Raw genomic sequence first — 15,759 nt, 5'->3', positions numbered from 1 at the left:
CTGTTATAACATGTTCAGAGAATTAAAGGAAAATATGAAAATAAAGACTCAACATATAGAAAACTGCCATTAAAAACACACACACACACACAAAAACTGTAAAATACAAATTCTAGAGGTGAAGAGCATAATAGCTAAACCAAAATTTCACTAATGGGGCTCAAAAGCAAATTTAAATGGCAGAAAACGCATCTGTGAACTTGAAGGAGAGCAATGGAACTGATCTCTCTAAGAACAAAGAAGAGACAGGGGAAAGCACGCAGATGCGCAGGGGCCTGTGGGAGAGCAGCAAGCACTCCAGCATGTGCAGAAACAAGTCCCAGGGTAGGGGCGAAGAAGAGCATACGAATAACAGCTGGACATTCCAATTCCCAAATGTGATGAGAACATTTACGTACAGATCCAAGAAGCTCAATAAACCCTAAGAGGGATGAAAACAAAGAGATACTGAGAGCTGCAGAACTCTGGCACATAATGATCACCTCAAGTTTCCAGCAGCCCAAGGCCAAGTCCCTAGGAGGACCCCAGACCCTACCAACCTAACACACCTTCTTGAGAAAGCCTGGCTGCCAGGATAACCGACACCTGATGACTGTAACAAATTTAACACTCTGGTGTAGAATTTGATAGTGGGGAAGGCTGTTATGTAGGGGTACTGGGTATAGGATATCTCTGTACCTTTCACTCAACTCTGCTATGAATCTGAAGCTCATCCTAAAAACAACCATTTATTTATTTATGAGACCGAGTCTCACTCTTTTACCCAGGGTAGACTGCAGTGGCACGATCTCAGCTCACCACAACCTCTGCCTCCCAGGTTCAAGCAATTCTCCTTCCTCAGTCTACCAAGTAGCTGGGATTAACAGGCGCCTGCCATCATGCCTGCCTAATTTTAGTATTTTTAGTAGAGATGGGGTTTCACCATGTTGGCCAGGCTGATCTCAAACTCCTGACCTCAAGTGATCCACCCACCTTGGCCTCCCAAAGGGCTGGGATTACAGGCGTGAGCCACCACACACTATCTATTTTTAAATTTTTTTTGAGACAGAGTTTCGCTCTTGTTGCCCAGGTTGGAGTGCAATGGCGTCATCTTGGCTCACTGCAACCTCCACCTCCCGGGTTCAAGCCATTCTCCTGCCTCAGCTTCCTGAGTAGCTGGGATTACAGGCATCCGCCACCACGCCCAGCTAATTTTTGTATTTTTAGTAGAGATGGGGTTTCACCACATTGGCCAGGCTGGTCTTGAACTCCTGACCTCAAATGATCCACCCACCTCTGCCTCTCAAAGTGCTAAGATTATAGGCGTATGTCACTGTACCCGGCCTATTTTTTAAAATGAAGGCAAAATAAAGACATTTACAGATAAAGACAGAGAATTAACTGCTAACAAACTGGTCCTATAAGACATATTAAAAGGTAAAAACAAGATGGTAACTTAAATTCAGCATAATTTAAAATAAGAGTGCCAGAAATGACTAGCCAGCTAGCAAACAGAAAACACTGTATAAATACAGGCCAGGCGTGGTGGCTCACGCCTGTAATCCCAGCACTTTGGTAGGCTAAGGTGAGCAGATTACCTGAGCTCAGCGTTTGAGACCAGCCTGGCCACCATGGCGAAATGTCATCTCTACCAAAAATACAAAAATTAGCCGGGTGTTGTGGTGCTCGCCTGTGATCCCAACTACTCAGGAGGCTGAGACAGGAGAATCACTTGAACCCGGGAGGTGGAGGTTGAACTGAGCCAAGATCGCGCCACGGTACTCCAGCTTGGGTGACAGAGTGTGACTCTTGTTTCAAAAACAAAGAAAGAAAACACCGTATAAATATATTTTTCTCTTTTATTTGCTCTTATCTCCAGAAGTTATAAAGCTATATAAAGCAGTAATTATATTACTGATTTACAACATATACAAATGTAAACATATATAGCATAATAATAGTACAAAGGAGGACGAAGGAAATGAGCTGCTGTGGAGCAATGCTTGTATATTTTATTGGAATTAAGTCAGTAATCATCTGCAGTAGATTGTGATAAATTAAGATGGATATTGTGGCTGGGTGCAGTAGCTCACACTGTAATCCCAGCACTTTGGGAGGCTGAGGTAGGCAGATCACTTGAGGCCAGTTCAAGACCAGCCTGGTCAACATGGCAAAACACTGTCTCTACTAAAAATACAAAAATTAGCTGGGCGTGGTGGTACGCATCTGTACCCCAGCTACTTGGGTGGCCGAGGCAGGAGAATCATTTGAACCCAGGAAATAGAGGTTGCAGTAAGACAAGACTGCACCACTACACAGCAAGACAGCGTATCCAAAAAAAAAAAAAAAAAAGCATATTGTGGCTGGGTACAGTGGCTAAGTGTAATCTTGGCACTTTGGGAGTTCCTGGCAGGAGTATGACTGGAGGCCAAGAGTTTGAGACCAGCTTGGGTAACATACGGAGATACTATCTCTACTAAAATTTAAAAAAATTAGCAGGTTATGGTGACACCCGCATAGGACACTATGGAGTCCCAGCTTACTTAGGAGGCAGGAAGGCAGGAGACTGCTTGAGCCTAGGAGTTTGAGGCTGCAGTGAGCTATGACGATGCCACCATATTCCAGCCTGTGTAATAGAGGACGACCCTGTCTCTAAGAAAAAAAGAGATCCATGTTGTATTTTAATTTTTGTTTCTTTTTGTTTTATTTTTTATACCAATATTCACAAGAGATGCATACTGTAATCCTTACAGCAGCCACTAAGGGAAAAAAAAAATCAATGGAAGAATTAAAATGGTACACTGAAAATTTTCTTTAATATTTAAAAAGGCCAATATTGACATATATAGGATAAAAACCCAAGGCCCAACTAAAAGATGTGAGACACATTTTAGATTCAAAGAAACTGCAAGCAAAAGGATAAGAAAATACACATACACACAGGAACCCAAGAAGGTGGAGTGGCCCTATAACAGATAAAATGGACTTTAAGGCAAGACCAGCACTTCATAATGATGAAAGGGGCAATATATCAGGGAGATACGACAATAATTCAACAACATCACCCCCAAAATGCATGAACCAAAACCAGGCAGAACTGAAAGGAGAAGGAAATAATCCAACAGTTAAACTTGAATATGCCTCTCTCAGTAACTGATATAATCACCAGACAGACGATCAGTAAGAATATATACTATGATGTGAGTATTCGTGCCCCTCCAAAATTCCTATGTTGGTTATCGTAACCTCCCAAGTGGTGGTAGTAGGTGATGAGGACTTTGGAAGGCTCTACTCTCAGGAATGGGATTACTGTCCTTATTTGGCAGCCTGAATAGACCAAGACAATACAGAAGACCTTCACAATGCCATCAACCAACTTGACCGAACTTTCACTTACTTAACACTCCACACAACAAGAACAAAATAAAAATTTTCAAGAACACACAGAACATGATCTAGATAAACCATATGTTAGGCCATAAACAAGTCTCAGTAAATTTGGAAGCTCTAAAATCAGTCATCTAAGCTTTTGTTCCAACAAACTAGAAAAGAGGAGCAGGCTAAACCCAAAGAACATAGAAAGAAATTTCAGAACAGAAACCAATGACATAGAAAAGAGAATAAGAGAAATTGACAAATCTTTAGCCCAAGTGACTGAAGCCATTAAAAAGAAGATAAAATTACCAAAATCAAGAATTAGCATCACTGCAGACACTGCAGAATTAAAAAAGATTGTAACAGAATAGAATAACTTTATGCCAACAAATTAGACAACTTAGATGAAATGAGTAAATTCCTACAAAGACAAAAATTATTAAAATTCACTCAGAAAGAAACAGAAAATTTGAAAAGATTAATTACAAGCAAATAAAACTTGAATCCGTAACTACAGATCTTCCCGCAAAAAGAGAACAGACCCACAGGATTTTGCTGGTGAATTCTATCAAATATTTAAGAAATCTTAAACTCCTTCAGAAAACAGAGGTGAAAGAAACACTTCCTAACTCATCCTGTGAAGCTAGTATTATTCTGATACCAAAGAAGAAAACATCACAAAGACAGAAGATTACAGACCAGTATGTTTTATTAATATTAACATAGTTGCAGAAATCCTAACAAAATATTAGCAAACCAACTCAGGAACATATGAAAAGGATTATATACCACCACCAAGTGGGATTTATCCTTAAATCAACTGATACAACTCACCACGGTAACAAAATAAAAAACGAAAACCACAGGATTGCAATACATGCAGAAAATGCATTAGAAAAACTGAACATACATACAATTCAATATTCAAATCATGAAAAAATTCAAGAAATTAGAGGTAGCATAGAATTTCCTCAACCCAATAAAGGGCATCTGTGAAAAACCTGCAGCTGACATCACACTTAAAGAGTGGTCAAAGATTAAATGCTTTCCCCTTAAGATTGGGAACAAGGCAAAGATGTCTGCTGGCAACACTTCTATACTAAGGGTCTAGGCTAGCTCAGTAAGGCAAGAATAAAAAATTAAAAACATCCAGGCTGTGTGTGGTGCCTCACACCTGTAATCCTAAAGTTTTGGGAGGCTGAGATGGGAGGATCACTTGAGGCCAGAAGTTCAAGACAAACCTGGGCAACATAGTGAGACCCTATCTCTAAAAAAAAATTTTTTTTTTAACTGGGCATGGTGATGCATGCCTGTAGTTGTGATACACCTGTAGTCTTAGCTACCTGGTAGGTTGAGACGGGAAGACTGCTTGAGCTCAGCAGTTTGAGGCTGCAGTGAGCATGACTGTAGCAGTGCACTCCAGCCTGAGGGAGGGAAAGAGGGAAGGCAGGAAGGTGGGAAGGTGGGAAGGCAGGAAGGCAGGAAGGCAGGAAGGCAGGAAGGCAGGAAGGGAGGGAGGGAGGGAGGGAGGGAAAGAGAGAAGGAGGGAGGGGGAAGAAGAGGTAGGGGGAGGGGGAGAGGAGGGAGGGGAAGAGGGGAGAGGGGGAAAACAGAGGGAGATGGAAAGAGAGGGACAGGGAGAGAGAGGATATTAAAGGATATTAAAAGCATTGCATCCAGATTGGAAAGGAAGAAGTAAAACTCTATTTGCAGACAACATGATCTTATACATAGAAAACCCAAAGTAATCTAAAAAACCCCAATCCTAAAACAAGTTTAGTAAAGCTGCAGAACACAAGAACAATATACAAAAATCAATTATATTTCTATATATTACAAATGATCAACTGGAAATCAAAATTAGAAAATACCTTTTACTGTGAGTGAAAACACATAATACTTATATATTCCAGACGCAAAGATGGGAATTTTTTAGAACTGCTGAGAGAAATTAAAGATGACTTAAATAAATGGAAAGATACAACATATTTATAGATTAAAAGACTCAATTTTGTTAGGACTGCATTCTCCCTAAACTGATCTGTATCATCCCACAAATAAAAGACCACAACCATATCCAGAGAATTTTACTGGAGAATTCCTTTTTTTCTTTTTTTTGAGACACGAGAGTCTTGTTCCGTTGCCAGGCTGGACTGCAGTCATGCAATCTCGGCTCACTGCAACCTCCGCCTCCCTGGTTCAAGCAATTCTCCTGCCTCAGCCTCCCGAGTAGTTGGGACTATAGGTTGGCGCCACCATGCCCTGCTAATTTTTGTATTTTTAGTAGAGATGGGGTTTCAACATGTTGGTCAGGATGGTCTCGATCTCTTGACCTCGTGATCCGCCTGCCTTGGCCTCCGAAAGTGCTGGGATTACAGGTGTGAGCCACCACGCCCAGCTTTGCTGGAGAATTCTAAATATATATTTAAGAATTCAATGCAATCCCTATCAAGATCCAAGCAGCCTTTTTGTAGAAGTTGACAAGCAGATCCTCAAATTTACATGGGAATGCAAAGAACTTTGGGCAGCATAAACGATGTCGAAAAAGGTCTACCAGTTGGGTGCAGTGGCTCATGCCTGTAATCCCAGCACTTTGGGAGGCTGAGGTGGGCAGACCACGAGGTACCGAGACCAGCCTGGCCAATATGGTGAAACCCTAACTCTACTACTAATACAAAAATTAGCCATGCATGGTGGCATGCGCCTGTAGTTCCAGCTACTAGGGAGGATGAAGGAGAAGAATCGCTTGAACCCGGGAGGCAGAGGCTGCAGTGAGATCACACCACTGCATTCCAGCCTGACTGAAAAAAAAAAAAAAAAAAAAAAAAAGAAGAGAGAAAAAGGTGTACCAAGCTGGAGGGCAGACCCTATCCTATTTCCTAAACTTACCATAAAGCAACTGTCAAATGCACTATGGGTATAAGGACAGACACACAGATCAAATGAACAGAATGGAATGTCCAAATATAAACTATTAAATTTATAGTCCACTGATTTTCAATAAATGGCCAAGGCAATTCTATAGGTACTTCTGACAAACAGTACTGAGACAACTAAATATCCACATATGCAAAAAAAGGTGAATTTATATCCTCTCACCTCACAATAAGCAAATGCTGAGTCAAATGAACCACAGAATCTAAGAACTAAAATTATAAATCTTCGGCCAGGCGCGGTGGCCCAAGCCTGTAATCCCAGCACTTTGGGAGGCCGAGGCGGGTAGATCACGAGGTCAAGAGATCGAGACCATCCTGGTCAACGTGGTGAAACCCCGTCTCTACTAAAAATGCAAAAAATTAGCTGGGCATAGTGGTGCATGCCTGTAATCCCAGCTACTCAGGAGGCTGAGGCAGGAGAATTGCCTGAATCCAGGAGGCGGAGGTTGCGGTGAGCCGAGATCGCGCCATTGCACTCCAGCCTGGGTAACATGAGTGAAACTCCGTCTCAAAAAAAAAAAAAAAATTATAAATCTTCTAAAAGAAAATAGTTTTGTGTTAGGCAAAGTTTTCCTGGATATTAAAAACATTATGCATAGAAAAAAAACTGATAAAAAATAATTTATCAAAACTAAAACTTTTGTTTTTCAAAAGACACCATAAAAAAACTGACATGTTGGCTGGGCGCAGTGGCTCACACCTGTAATCCCAGCACTTTAGGAGGCTGAGGCAGGCAGATCACCTGAGGTCAGGAGTTTGAGACCAGCCTGATCAACATGGAGAAACTCCGTCTCTACTAAAAAGAAAAAAAATACAAAACTAGCCAGGTGTGGTGGCACATTCCTGTAATCCTAGCTACTCAGAAGGCTGAGGCAGGACAATAGCTTGAACCTGGGAGGCGGAGGTCACAGTGAGCCGAGATTGCGCCACTGCACTCTAGCCTGGGCAATAAGAGTGGAAACTGCATCTCAAAAAAAAAAAAAAAAAACCTGACATGCCACAGACCATCAGAAAATATCACAAGTCATTTATTTTTTTATATCTATGATATCAGCAGAAATCAAAACTGTGACACCACCCTCTTCTGGGAGAAACAACATAAGTGCTATCAACTTAGGGCTGAAAAGCAAAGCAAAATGAAACCACAGTATGTCCACATAATGGAATATAATGAGGCTAGCAGAATAAAGTAGGGAAATACACTCTACAGACAGATAAAGGCTGTCAGGATATATTACTAAGTGAAAAGCAAGGTACAGAACAGTATGCACAATAGTATATAGCCTTTTTCCTAAGAAAGGAAAAGAATACTTGTGTTTACACAGTAAATAAAACTGATGATCTATTAGCACTAGGGACTGCGGGTACACAGATCCTTGATAAGGACACATGGAGAAGGAAATGTGGTCAGATTTCCCACGCAGACCTTTCAACATCAATTTTATCATTTGAATGTTACATTTATATTATCTAATAAAATAAATTAGCCAAACACCTTGACCTTCATTTGTTCTTTCGTTTAAAAACTGCTTATTATTATTATTATTATTATTATTATTATTAGAGACAGTCTCGCTCTGTCATGCAGGCTGAAGTACAGTGGTGTGATCTCAGCTCACTGCAACCTCTACCTCCTGGGTTGAAGCAATTAATTCTCCTGCCTCAGCCTCCCGAGTAGCTGGGATTACAGGTGCCTGCCATCACACCCAGCTCATTTTTATATTTTTAGTAGAGATAGGGTTTTGCAATGTTGGCCAGGCTGGTCTTGGATTCCTGGCCTCAAGTGATCCACCCACCCTGGCCTCCCAAAGTGCTGGAATTATAGGCGTGAGCCACCGTGCCCGGCCAAAAACTGCTTATTAAGCATCTCTGTATGAAATTCTGAGAAAAAAGGCTAATAGGTACCATCACCTTTGATTAACAGAAAAACAGACAATGAACAGGAAAAACTAACCTTTCCTGAAATTTTAATATTCCACTATTTTAATTTTAAAAACAACTCTCTCTGCCTCTATACAAACAAAAAAAGCCTCCATAGGGCTGCCGTGGGATGTTGCAAAATCAAGATTGATAATTACAGATTTGAGCAAGAAAAACAAGATTCAAATGAAGATTTTAAGTATGCCTTGATTCTCTTCAGTTCTAACTTTCAGAAATTATGGGAAACAGAATAATTCTGTATTCAATAATGCTCATGTTTATAAAAAATATAGACAGAAAAAGAGGTCCGTGGCAAAACAGAAAACAAAGTCCTACCTGCTGTGTTGGGTAGGACGGAGGTGGACTGTCCACTTTGCTCTCCTCTGTCCTGGGGTTCCTGCTTCCCAACACTACATCTTCCTTTGGGGCCCCTGGGGGCTCCCCACTACTCTCGCCGTCTGCTTCTTCATCCTCAGCTTCTGAGGAACTACTACTGGTACTGCTTATCTGAGGAGACTTTAAAGACAATCTTTTGTAATTTGTACTTTTCAAAACAGAGTAATACAAAATGTCAGACCACCATTTTATGTCATTACTGTTGCTACGAAGAAGTCATGTCCATACCTCATCCTTCAGGGCCATGTTTTCCCCGCCACCATTCAATTCGCTGTGGATCCCATTCATGTTGGCCACGACCTCGGTATCATCATAATTACTCAATGGATAAATATCAGCAAATTTGGCTGACAATGGTGCAACATCTTCATCATCACTACAACTGACATAAGCAGAGCTGGTCACTGTGAGGTCATTCAATAGAGACAGACAGTAAGTAAACGACCCACTAAGCACAGACATGTCCTGGACAGATCACTGCTTTCATTCACAAAGAGTATTAGTTAAGTATCATTCATCCTACTAATATTTCTTAGTAACCTGAACATGAGAAAAATGCCTAGAAGATTAACATCTGTGCCATTTGGAAGAATTTTTTTAAAAAGCTCCCAAAGTAAAAATATTAAGGAAACCACAAAAATTTAAGCAGACTGATTGATATAACATTGCCATTGGACCTGAAGGACACTGGTATAAAACTAGTCTCTCTGCTACTTTCAAGCCAACACAATTTTAAAAAAAATTAAGCCATGTCCATACAGCATCCTTCACGGCCATGCTTAGGTTTTTAGTGTTTGCTTTTTTAAACACCAAATTTTCAAAAATAGCCAGGTGAACAAAACTTTAAAGGCATTTAACATAACAAAAGACTAATTTTTTTTTTTTTTTTTGGGCTTTAAGGCCAGTCATGGCCTGGTCACTCATAGTCATAACTAAGTATCAGTTTTAGCAAGATATCTAAGCAACAGGCAAATGAAAAACGAACTGAAACTAATTCTAAACAGACTTCAAGGCTTTAGCCTACAGAGACCACTTAGGATGTATAACCTTCTGATGCATTAAAAGAGCTGGCACAGAGTTCAAACCCAGGGCAAACAGGGTGCTCCAAGGTCCACAAAACATGCCACTGAGTCCATCTTCAGCCTGGGCGCAGAGCAACCTCCAGAAGGCAAAACCCTAGGAACTCGTTGTGATCTCATGTCCTAGAATAAATGAAGAGTGTCCAGGACTACCAAATTCAGGTGTCTTTTCAACACATTAAAATTAATATGCTAGAGGCTGGAGCTCACCAGAGAAAAGTACAAACAGCACCAACAAGGTGCAGAATGCTAGGGTTTCCTGTAGGCCAACTGCACCTGAGGCACTGCCTGGGCCAACGCTCACACCTACTCCTGAGGATGATCACTGGCACAATTTACAGATGAGGAAACTGAGGTTCTAATGAAGCAACTCAGCCATCTGATGGCAGGAGGCTTCGCCATCCATAGTTTCATACTTCATAAAGATCCAACCCATAAGATCCAGGAAGCACTGCAGTCTAGTGACTACCATTGCATTGTTCTTTCTAACCAACTTAGAAAAGGCACCAAGAAATACTAATGAAAAGGTGACACTGGAGATTTTCAAATCATAGTTTACATTTAGAAGACATTGACCACAAGTTGCTGAAGGTCCAGATGCCCCCAGAACCTGGGCTCCCCATAAGCAGTGATGTAGGCAGTCCCGGTCCAAGGAGAAAGGCTCTCATGGCCAATTTCTTCCACTACCAAATGTGGCACAAGAGCCCCTAACTGGCATTAGCAGCTGTGACAAATGAACAGGGATGAAATTTTCTATCTTAAATTTTCATTAGACTCTTTATGTTTAATTTCTATGTTTCAGTAAGAAGTTGGATAACACCAGCTGCAAAAATGTCTAACATTCTTTCTTGTGCTCTAGAGAGAACACAGTGTTTCTAAGGCAATAAACAGCAGCCTGCAATCTTTGTATGAAGAGAGTGGGTGAGTTTACACCAGTCCTTCCAGGATTATTTTGTCTGAGAACAAGCTCAAACTGAAAATGGAAAGACTGAACATCAGTCACCACGAGAAATCCAGATGGAGGGAATGAACACAAGTCAGTTTGTCAGAGTAATCCAAGGAACACTGCATGGCCAAGGTCAGGAGCGACAATCTCTCCCACTGGGCACCTCCACAGAGAACATGGTGCCTGTGTGCTCTACGATACATATAAACTAAACCTAAGCTGACTTTAGCAACTACATACATTCATGTGCAACCCTTTCGGAGATTAGCATGTGAAGCCTGTCCAAATGACGGGGTCTTTCTGCAGAAATCTGGGACCAGCCAACTACAACATGAACTGGTGACAGCTGCACAGCCACCTTGCTAATACCAAACGTACTTCTAATCATGGGGAAACATGGAAAACAGAAACTCTCAGCGGATTGCTAAAGCAATCACCTGAGTTCTTAGCAAGATATGAAACAAGCATGAGTGCCGGGCTGATAATGAGGCAGGATGGACAGTGGACTGGTCACCCTTCAGGAGAAGGAGGAGATATGAGGCCGGAATTAGAGACACTTCTCTACATACCAACATGTTTTTTCTTTACTGGCCTTTATTAATTTACCATACTTTATCAGGTAATCAATGTTAAAAGTTTGGGTTTATTGATTTCATGTTTTAAAGCTGCTTTAAAAACCTCCGGGTTCTCTGCATGAAAAGCACAGTAATGACTTTCTGACTTCCGTGGACGTTATTTTACGTGTTTCTCATTATTGGAAGACTTAAATTTCTGAAACTTTATCACAAAGTCACACTTACAAAGTTGGTGCCGAGCCACTGTCTGTGAGGATGAGCCGGGGATGCTGCTGAATCGTGATGGGAGAGCTAGAGCCCGACCCTGAGCTTGCAGACGACACGCTGGGCGGGCTCCTCTCAGCAAGGTAGTCAGGAGCAGGATCCACTTGCAGTGGGAGCTGATGAATGTGGATGTCGTCAGTGACAGGGGGGTCCATGATACCACAAGTGAGGATGTGTGAGAGGCTGCAGTCATCACAAGCACATCTGATCAGGAATTAAGGACAGTTACCAAGCCAGCCAATGCAGAAGGCTAGACCATGCTCTCCAAGGGCCAGTTCTGGGCCTCTGCGGAGCCCAGTGAAGGTCTTGTGGGCCGGACACACTAACACAAGCACCCAGGCTTACCTTCTCCTGTAGTTGCAGTTGGGGCAGTCAGGCATGCTCAGACGGGACGACAACATGTGCCTCATGGTGTCCGTGAAGTTGTTTTCACCAGTAACTGCTTTCTTACTGGTTAACTAGAGGAAATTTTAAATGCTTTAATTTTGTTAAGACCCTCCCCAGAGACATAGCTTATTATTTTTCAGTAATTCTGCTAACATGTGTCATGTTCCTGGGCACTGCTTTCTCAGTGGGACAGGACCAGGAACACAGGGGAAGCAGACCTGGAGTTGGCAGCAAGTGGCGACTGAATTGCACAGGGTTCAGTTACCAGGAACCCCTAAACGCTTCTGTCTTCCACAAACATACTGCTGGGTGCCCTCGAAGCAGACACCTGGAAGGCAGGGCTGCTGCAGAGGCCCGGCCTTTACCCTGTCTGCCACGTTTTTGGTACTTGCAAGGTACTGGGAACAGAGCTGTAGGAATGGAGACTGGCACATGGAGGGCAAGGAGTGGGGCCTGGAAGCTATTGAGGGAATGGTGCCACCACTTCCAATAGACAAGGTGAACAACTGCATTTCAAAGACTAAGGAACTCTGGTCCCACTCTGGCAATGGGACAGGTGGCAGCTGGAAGGCCCACTCAAAAGGACAGGACACATGCAGAATGGGGAAAGGGAGGAGGGGAGCATGCCCAACACTGGTGCCACCTGTATACCTGTGGTGCCCAGAGGAGACCAAGGGCATGCAAATGTGGAGATAGGCATGGGGTCAAGGCGAGGGAACCACCATTATTTACAGAAAGGCCAACAAAGTGGAGTTCGTAAAGGAGATGGAGAGAATTGTCAGAGAACAGGAAGAGAGTTGGTGTGGCATGTGGATGGGAGCTCAGGGGAAGCTGAGTTTCCAGATGAAGCCAAGGGCCCAAGACCAGATACAGGACATCATCAGCGAGCTCTGCCACATAGTACCGGCAAAGGTGGAGCACAAGCCTGCCTGGAGGAGGCAACACCAGGAAGATGAGGAAGGGAAAGTCCAGATCTGCTAGCTGCCACATTGAGGGCATGGCACCTGGTGCTGTCTGAAAGTGTGAGTGCTTTGTCTAGGGAAGCTGGGCCCCCATCCCAGCACTGGGACATCAGGCGACATCCTTAACCCCACCCCATTACCCTCCCTCGTATGTAAACTGCAGCTGGCACCACCTGTCTCACAGAGGACCGTGGGGGCTCAGGGCGATATCATTTGTAAAATACCCAGGGCTTCTGTGGGATAGAGACCACCCAATACACATGTGTTTTTCTTGAGGAGTATTTGAAAGATAAGGAAATAGGTGAACAAAATTAGTTTATCTTGAAAATAAAAACACCGTCTTGAGCAGTTTTTAACACTGGCAGAAGGTGCCGATGTCATCCTCCAATGCTGTTCTAACAGAGCACATCAACGGGTAAAGAAATTATTCGCTCTGTCAGGACAAATTTCTATTTCCTTTAATTGCTCTCTTACTGACAAGCTTACCTGTTCTTCAATGAATCGTCTTTGTTTAAAAAGCTCCCAGTCTTCTGTTAACATGCGCTGTTTGGTTTTCTTTTTCTTTTGGAAAGGGGAAAAAAAAAAAAAAAAAAAAAAAAAAAAAAAGAAACAAAAATCTTAATACCTGCGACAATTACACAAGACATTTTCAAGAGGAGATTTTCTTAAAATGAGATATATATGAGAAACATCATCTGCAAACAATAAAGATAGAATACTACAAATATGTTAACAGGTGTTTCCCTGTTAATAGGTATTTTTACTCAAAGTCATCACAAGCACTTTTCTCACATGACGAAGATGAGCGAACATTAAAAAGAGAAATTAAGATATTCTGGCTAAATCTGTCAATACAGTGGATGAACGTTCACTATTTGCTGAATGCTCATTATGTGCCCTGAATGTGTTAGAAATAAGCAAGATGGTGGCAGCTCAGCCCTGCCACACAGAGATCTCAGCCTACAGGAAAGGAAGAGCTATTAACAGGCATGTGAGACTTAAAGAAGCAAAGCAAACAAAACTGATGAAGAAGGAATGAATTAAAGGCAAAAAGAGAACTTACTGAGAAAACAGTGAAGCAAATGTGATTAATAAAACCAAAAATTGGATCTCTAAACTTCTGCCATGGCTGAACAAGTGGCGGGAAAGGGTAACAAAAAAACATCAGCTTTGAGAAAGGATAAGGATATGTATGGAGAATGTTTGTTTTTTTTTTTTTTTTTTTTTTTTTTTTTTTTGAGGAGTCTCGCTCCATCACCTAGGCTCGAGTGCAGCGGCATAATCTCGGCTCACTGCAACCTCTGCCTCCTCGATTCAAGTGATTCTCGTGCCTCTGTCTCCCGAGTAGCTGGGATTACAGGCACTGAACACCACGCCCCAGCTCATTTTTGTATTTTCAGTAGAGACCGGGTTCACCATGTTGGCTAGGCTGGTCTCGAACTCCCGGCCTCAAGTGATCCACCTGCCTTGCCTCCCAAAGTGCTGGGATTTCAAGCATGAGCCACTGCACCTGGCCAGAAGATTGTTTTAAAATTGTGAGACAAAGTATCTTTATAAGTTGATGCTTTACGGTATTCTAAAAAAGAGTTGCAAATAAGGGGCTCATGGGCTATTTTGTCAGACCTGCACAATGCCTCTTTTTTAAAATTTTTGAGATTTCATCTAATAATCTATATTTCTGGCTTCTCTTGACAACTCGGTAGCTCTGGTGGCCCTGTGAAGACTGCTGGAGCCAAGTGGGGACTGCCCCTAACGGAGAACAGGAGAACACATGCACGCACACACAGGTGGGGCCTTCACTACCCATGCTCCACACTCCCCCAGGGCCTCTCCCAACTGAGGACACTTTCTAAGGTGAGGGTGGTGATGGCCATGAGCACCAGAGGAACTCTGGGGCCGCTATACTCCATGTCATCCATTTCCATGACGTTCCCTATCCTTGCAGGTGTGAGCTTACAGCCCGTTATCTAAATGATGTGGATAACTTCCTGAGCCAAATTCCATTTGTAAAACTGACTCAATGTAGAAGGAAACCTGACATAGACTAATAAATGTCATATAAAATGAAAAGATACACAAGATCTATAGTTTTTGTTATTCCCTGTAAAAATGAATTAGGCCCCAAAGTTTTATGGTAGGTTCTATCCTTCATGGGACAGAAAATTTACAGTATTCCTGAAAAATTTAAAAAAACACATAAAGTTTCTCAGTTCATTCTATGAAGCTAGTACAACTTTTATAAAAAACAAGTTAAGACCTCAAAGATCAAGACAACTCAATTATACCTCAGATTATAGATATCAAAGTCCTGGCTGGACGCAGTGGCTCACACCTGTATTCCCAGCACTTTGGGAGGACAAGGTGGGAAGATTACTTATGGCCAGGAGTTTGAGAATAGCCTGGGTAATAAGGCAAGAGACACCCAGCCTTACAAAAACATTTTTTTTTGTAAATAAAATTATCTTTGAGACAAGGTCACCTAGGCTGGACTACAGTGGTATGATCACGACTTACTATGTAGCCTCAACCTTCTGGGCCTAAGTGATCCTCCCACCTCAGCCTCCCAAGTAGCTAGAACCACAGGCACACACCACCACACCTGGCTAATATTCTTTTCTTGTAGAGATCGGGTCTCTCTATGTTGCCCAGGTTGGTCTCAAACTCCTCGGCTCAAGCAATCCTTCTGCTTTGGCCTCCAAATCCCACCTGTGCTGGGATTACAGGAGTGAGCCACTGCGCCGAGCCAACACCATGGTCCCAGCTACTCAGGAAGCTGAAGCGGGAGGACGGCTTGAGTCCAGGAGTTTGAGACTGCAGAGAACTAATATCTTGTCATTGCACTCCAGCCTGGGCAGCAGTGTGAAACCCTGTCTCTAAAAATAATTTTATATACATATCCTAATACACACGCACACACACACGTCCTAAATCAAATATCAG

The 15,759-nt window shown here is 42.4% G+C and overlaps 1 protein-coding gene across 3 annotated transcripts in view; it reads right to left on the bottom strand.

Annotated features, from left to right (window-relative positions):
* The window catches only part of FAM193A (family with sequence similarity 193 member A), a 196,838-nt gene that overhangs the window by 59,140 nt on the left and 121,939 nt on the right, over positions 1-15,759 (bottom strand). For all 3 annotated transcript variants that reach the window (XM_032253969.1, XM_032253968.1, XM_032253967.1), the window contains exons 9-13: positions 13,306-13,374; positions 11,816-11,928; positions 11,432-11,674; positions 8,835-8,988; positions 8,547-8,726 (exon numbers count right to left, since the gene is read on the bottom strand). In XM_032253969.1, the coding sequence (XP_032109860.1) occupies positions 8,547-8,726; positions 8,835-8,988; positions 11,432-11,674; positions 11,816-11,928; positions 13,306-13,374 (759 nt within the window). The remainder of the gene's footprint in view (positions 1-8,546; positions 8,727-8,834; positions 8,989-11,431; positions 11,675-11,815; positions 11,929-13,305; positions 13,375-15,759) is intronic.

The sequence above is a fragment of the Sapajus apella genome, unplaced genomic scaffold (genome assembly GCF_009761245.1).
Source record: "Sapajus apella isolate SASKATOON/1434 unplaced genomic scaffold, GSC_monkey_1.0 scaffold85, whole genome shotgun sequence".
NCBI lineage: Eukaryota > Metazoa > Chordata > Mammalia > Primates > Cebidae > Sapajus > Sapajus apella.
This window is presented reverse-complemented; position numbering and strand designations above follow the sequence as displayed.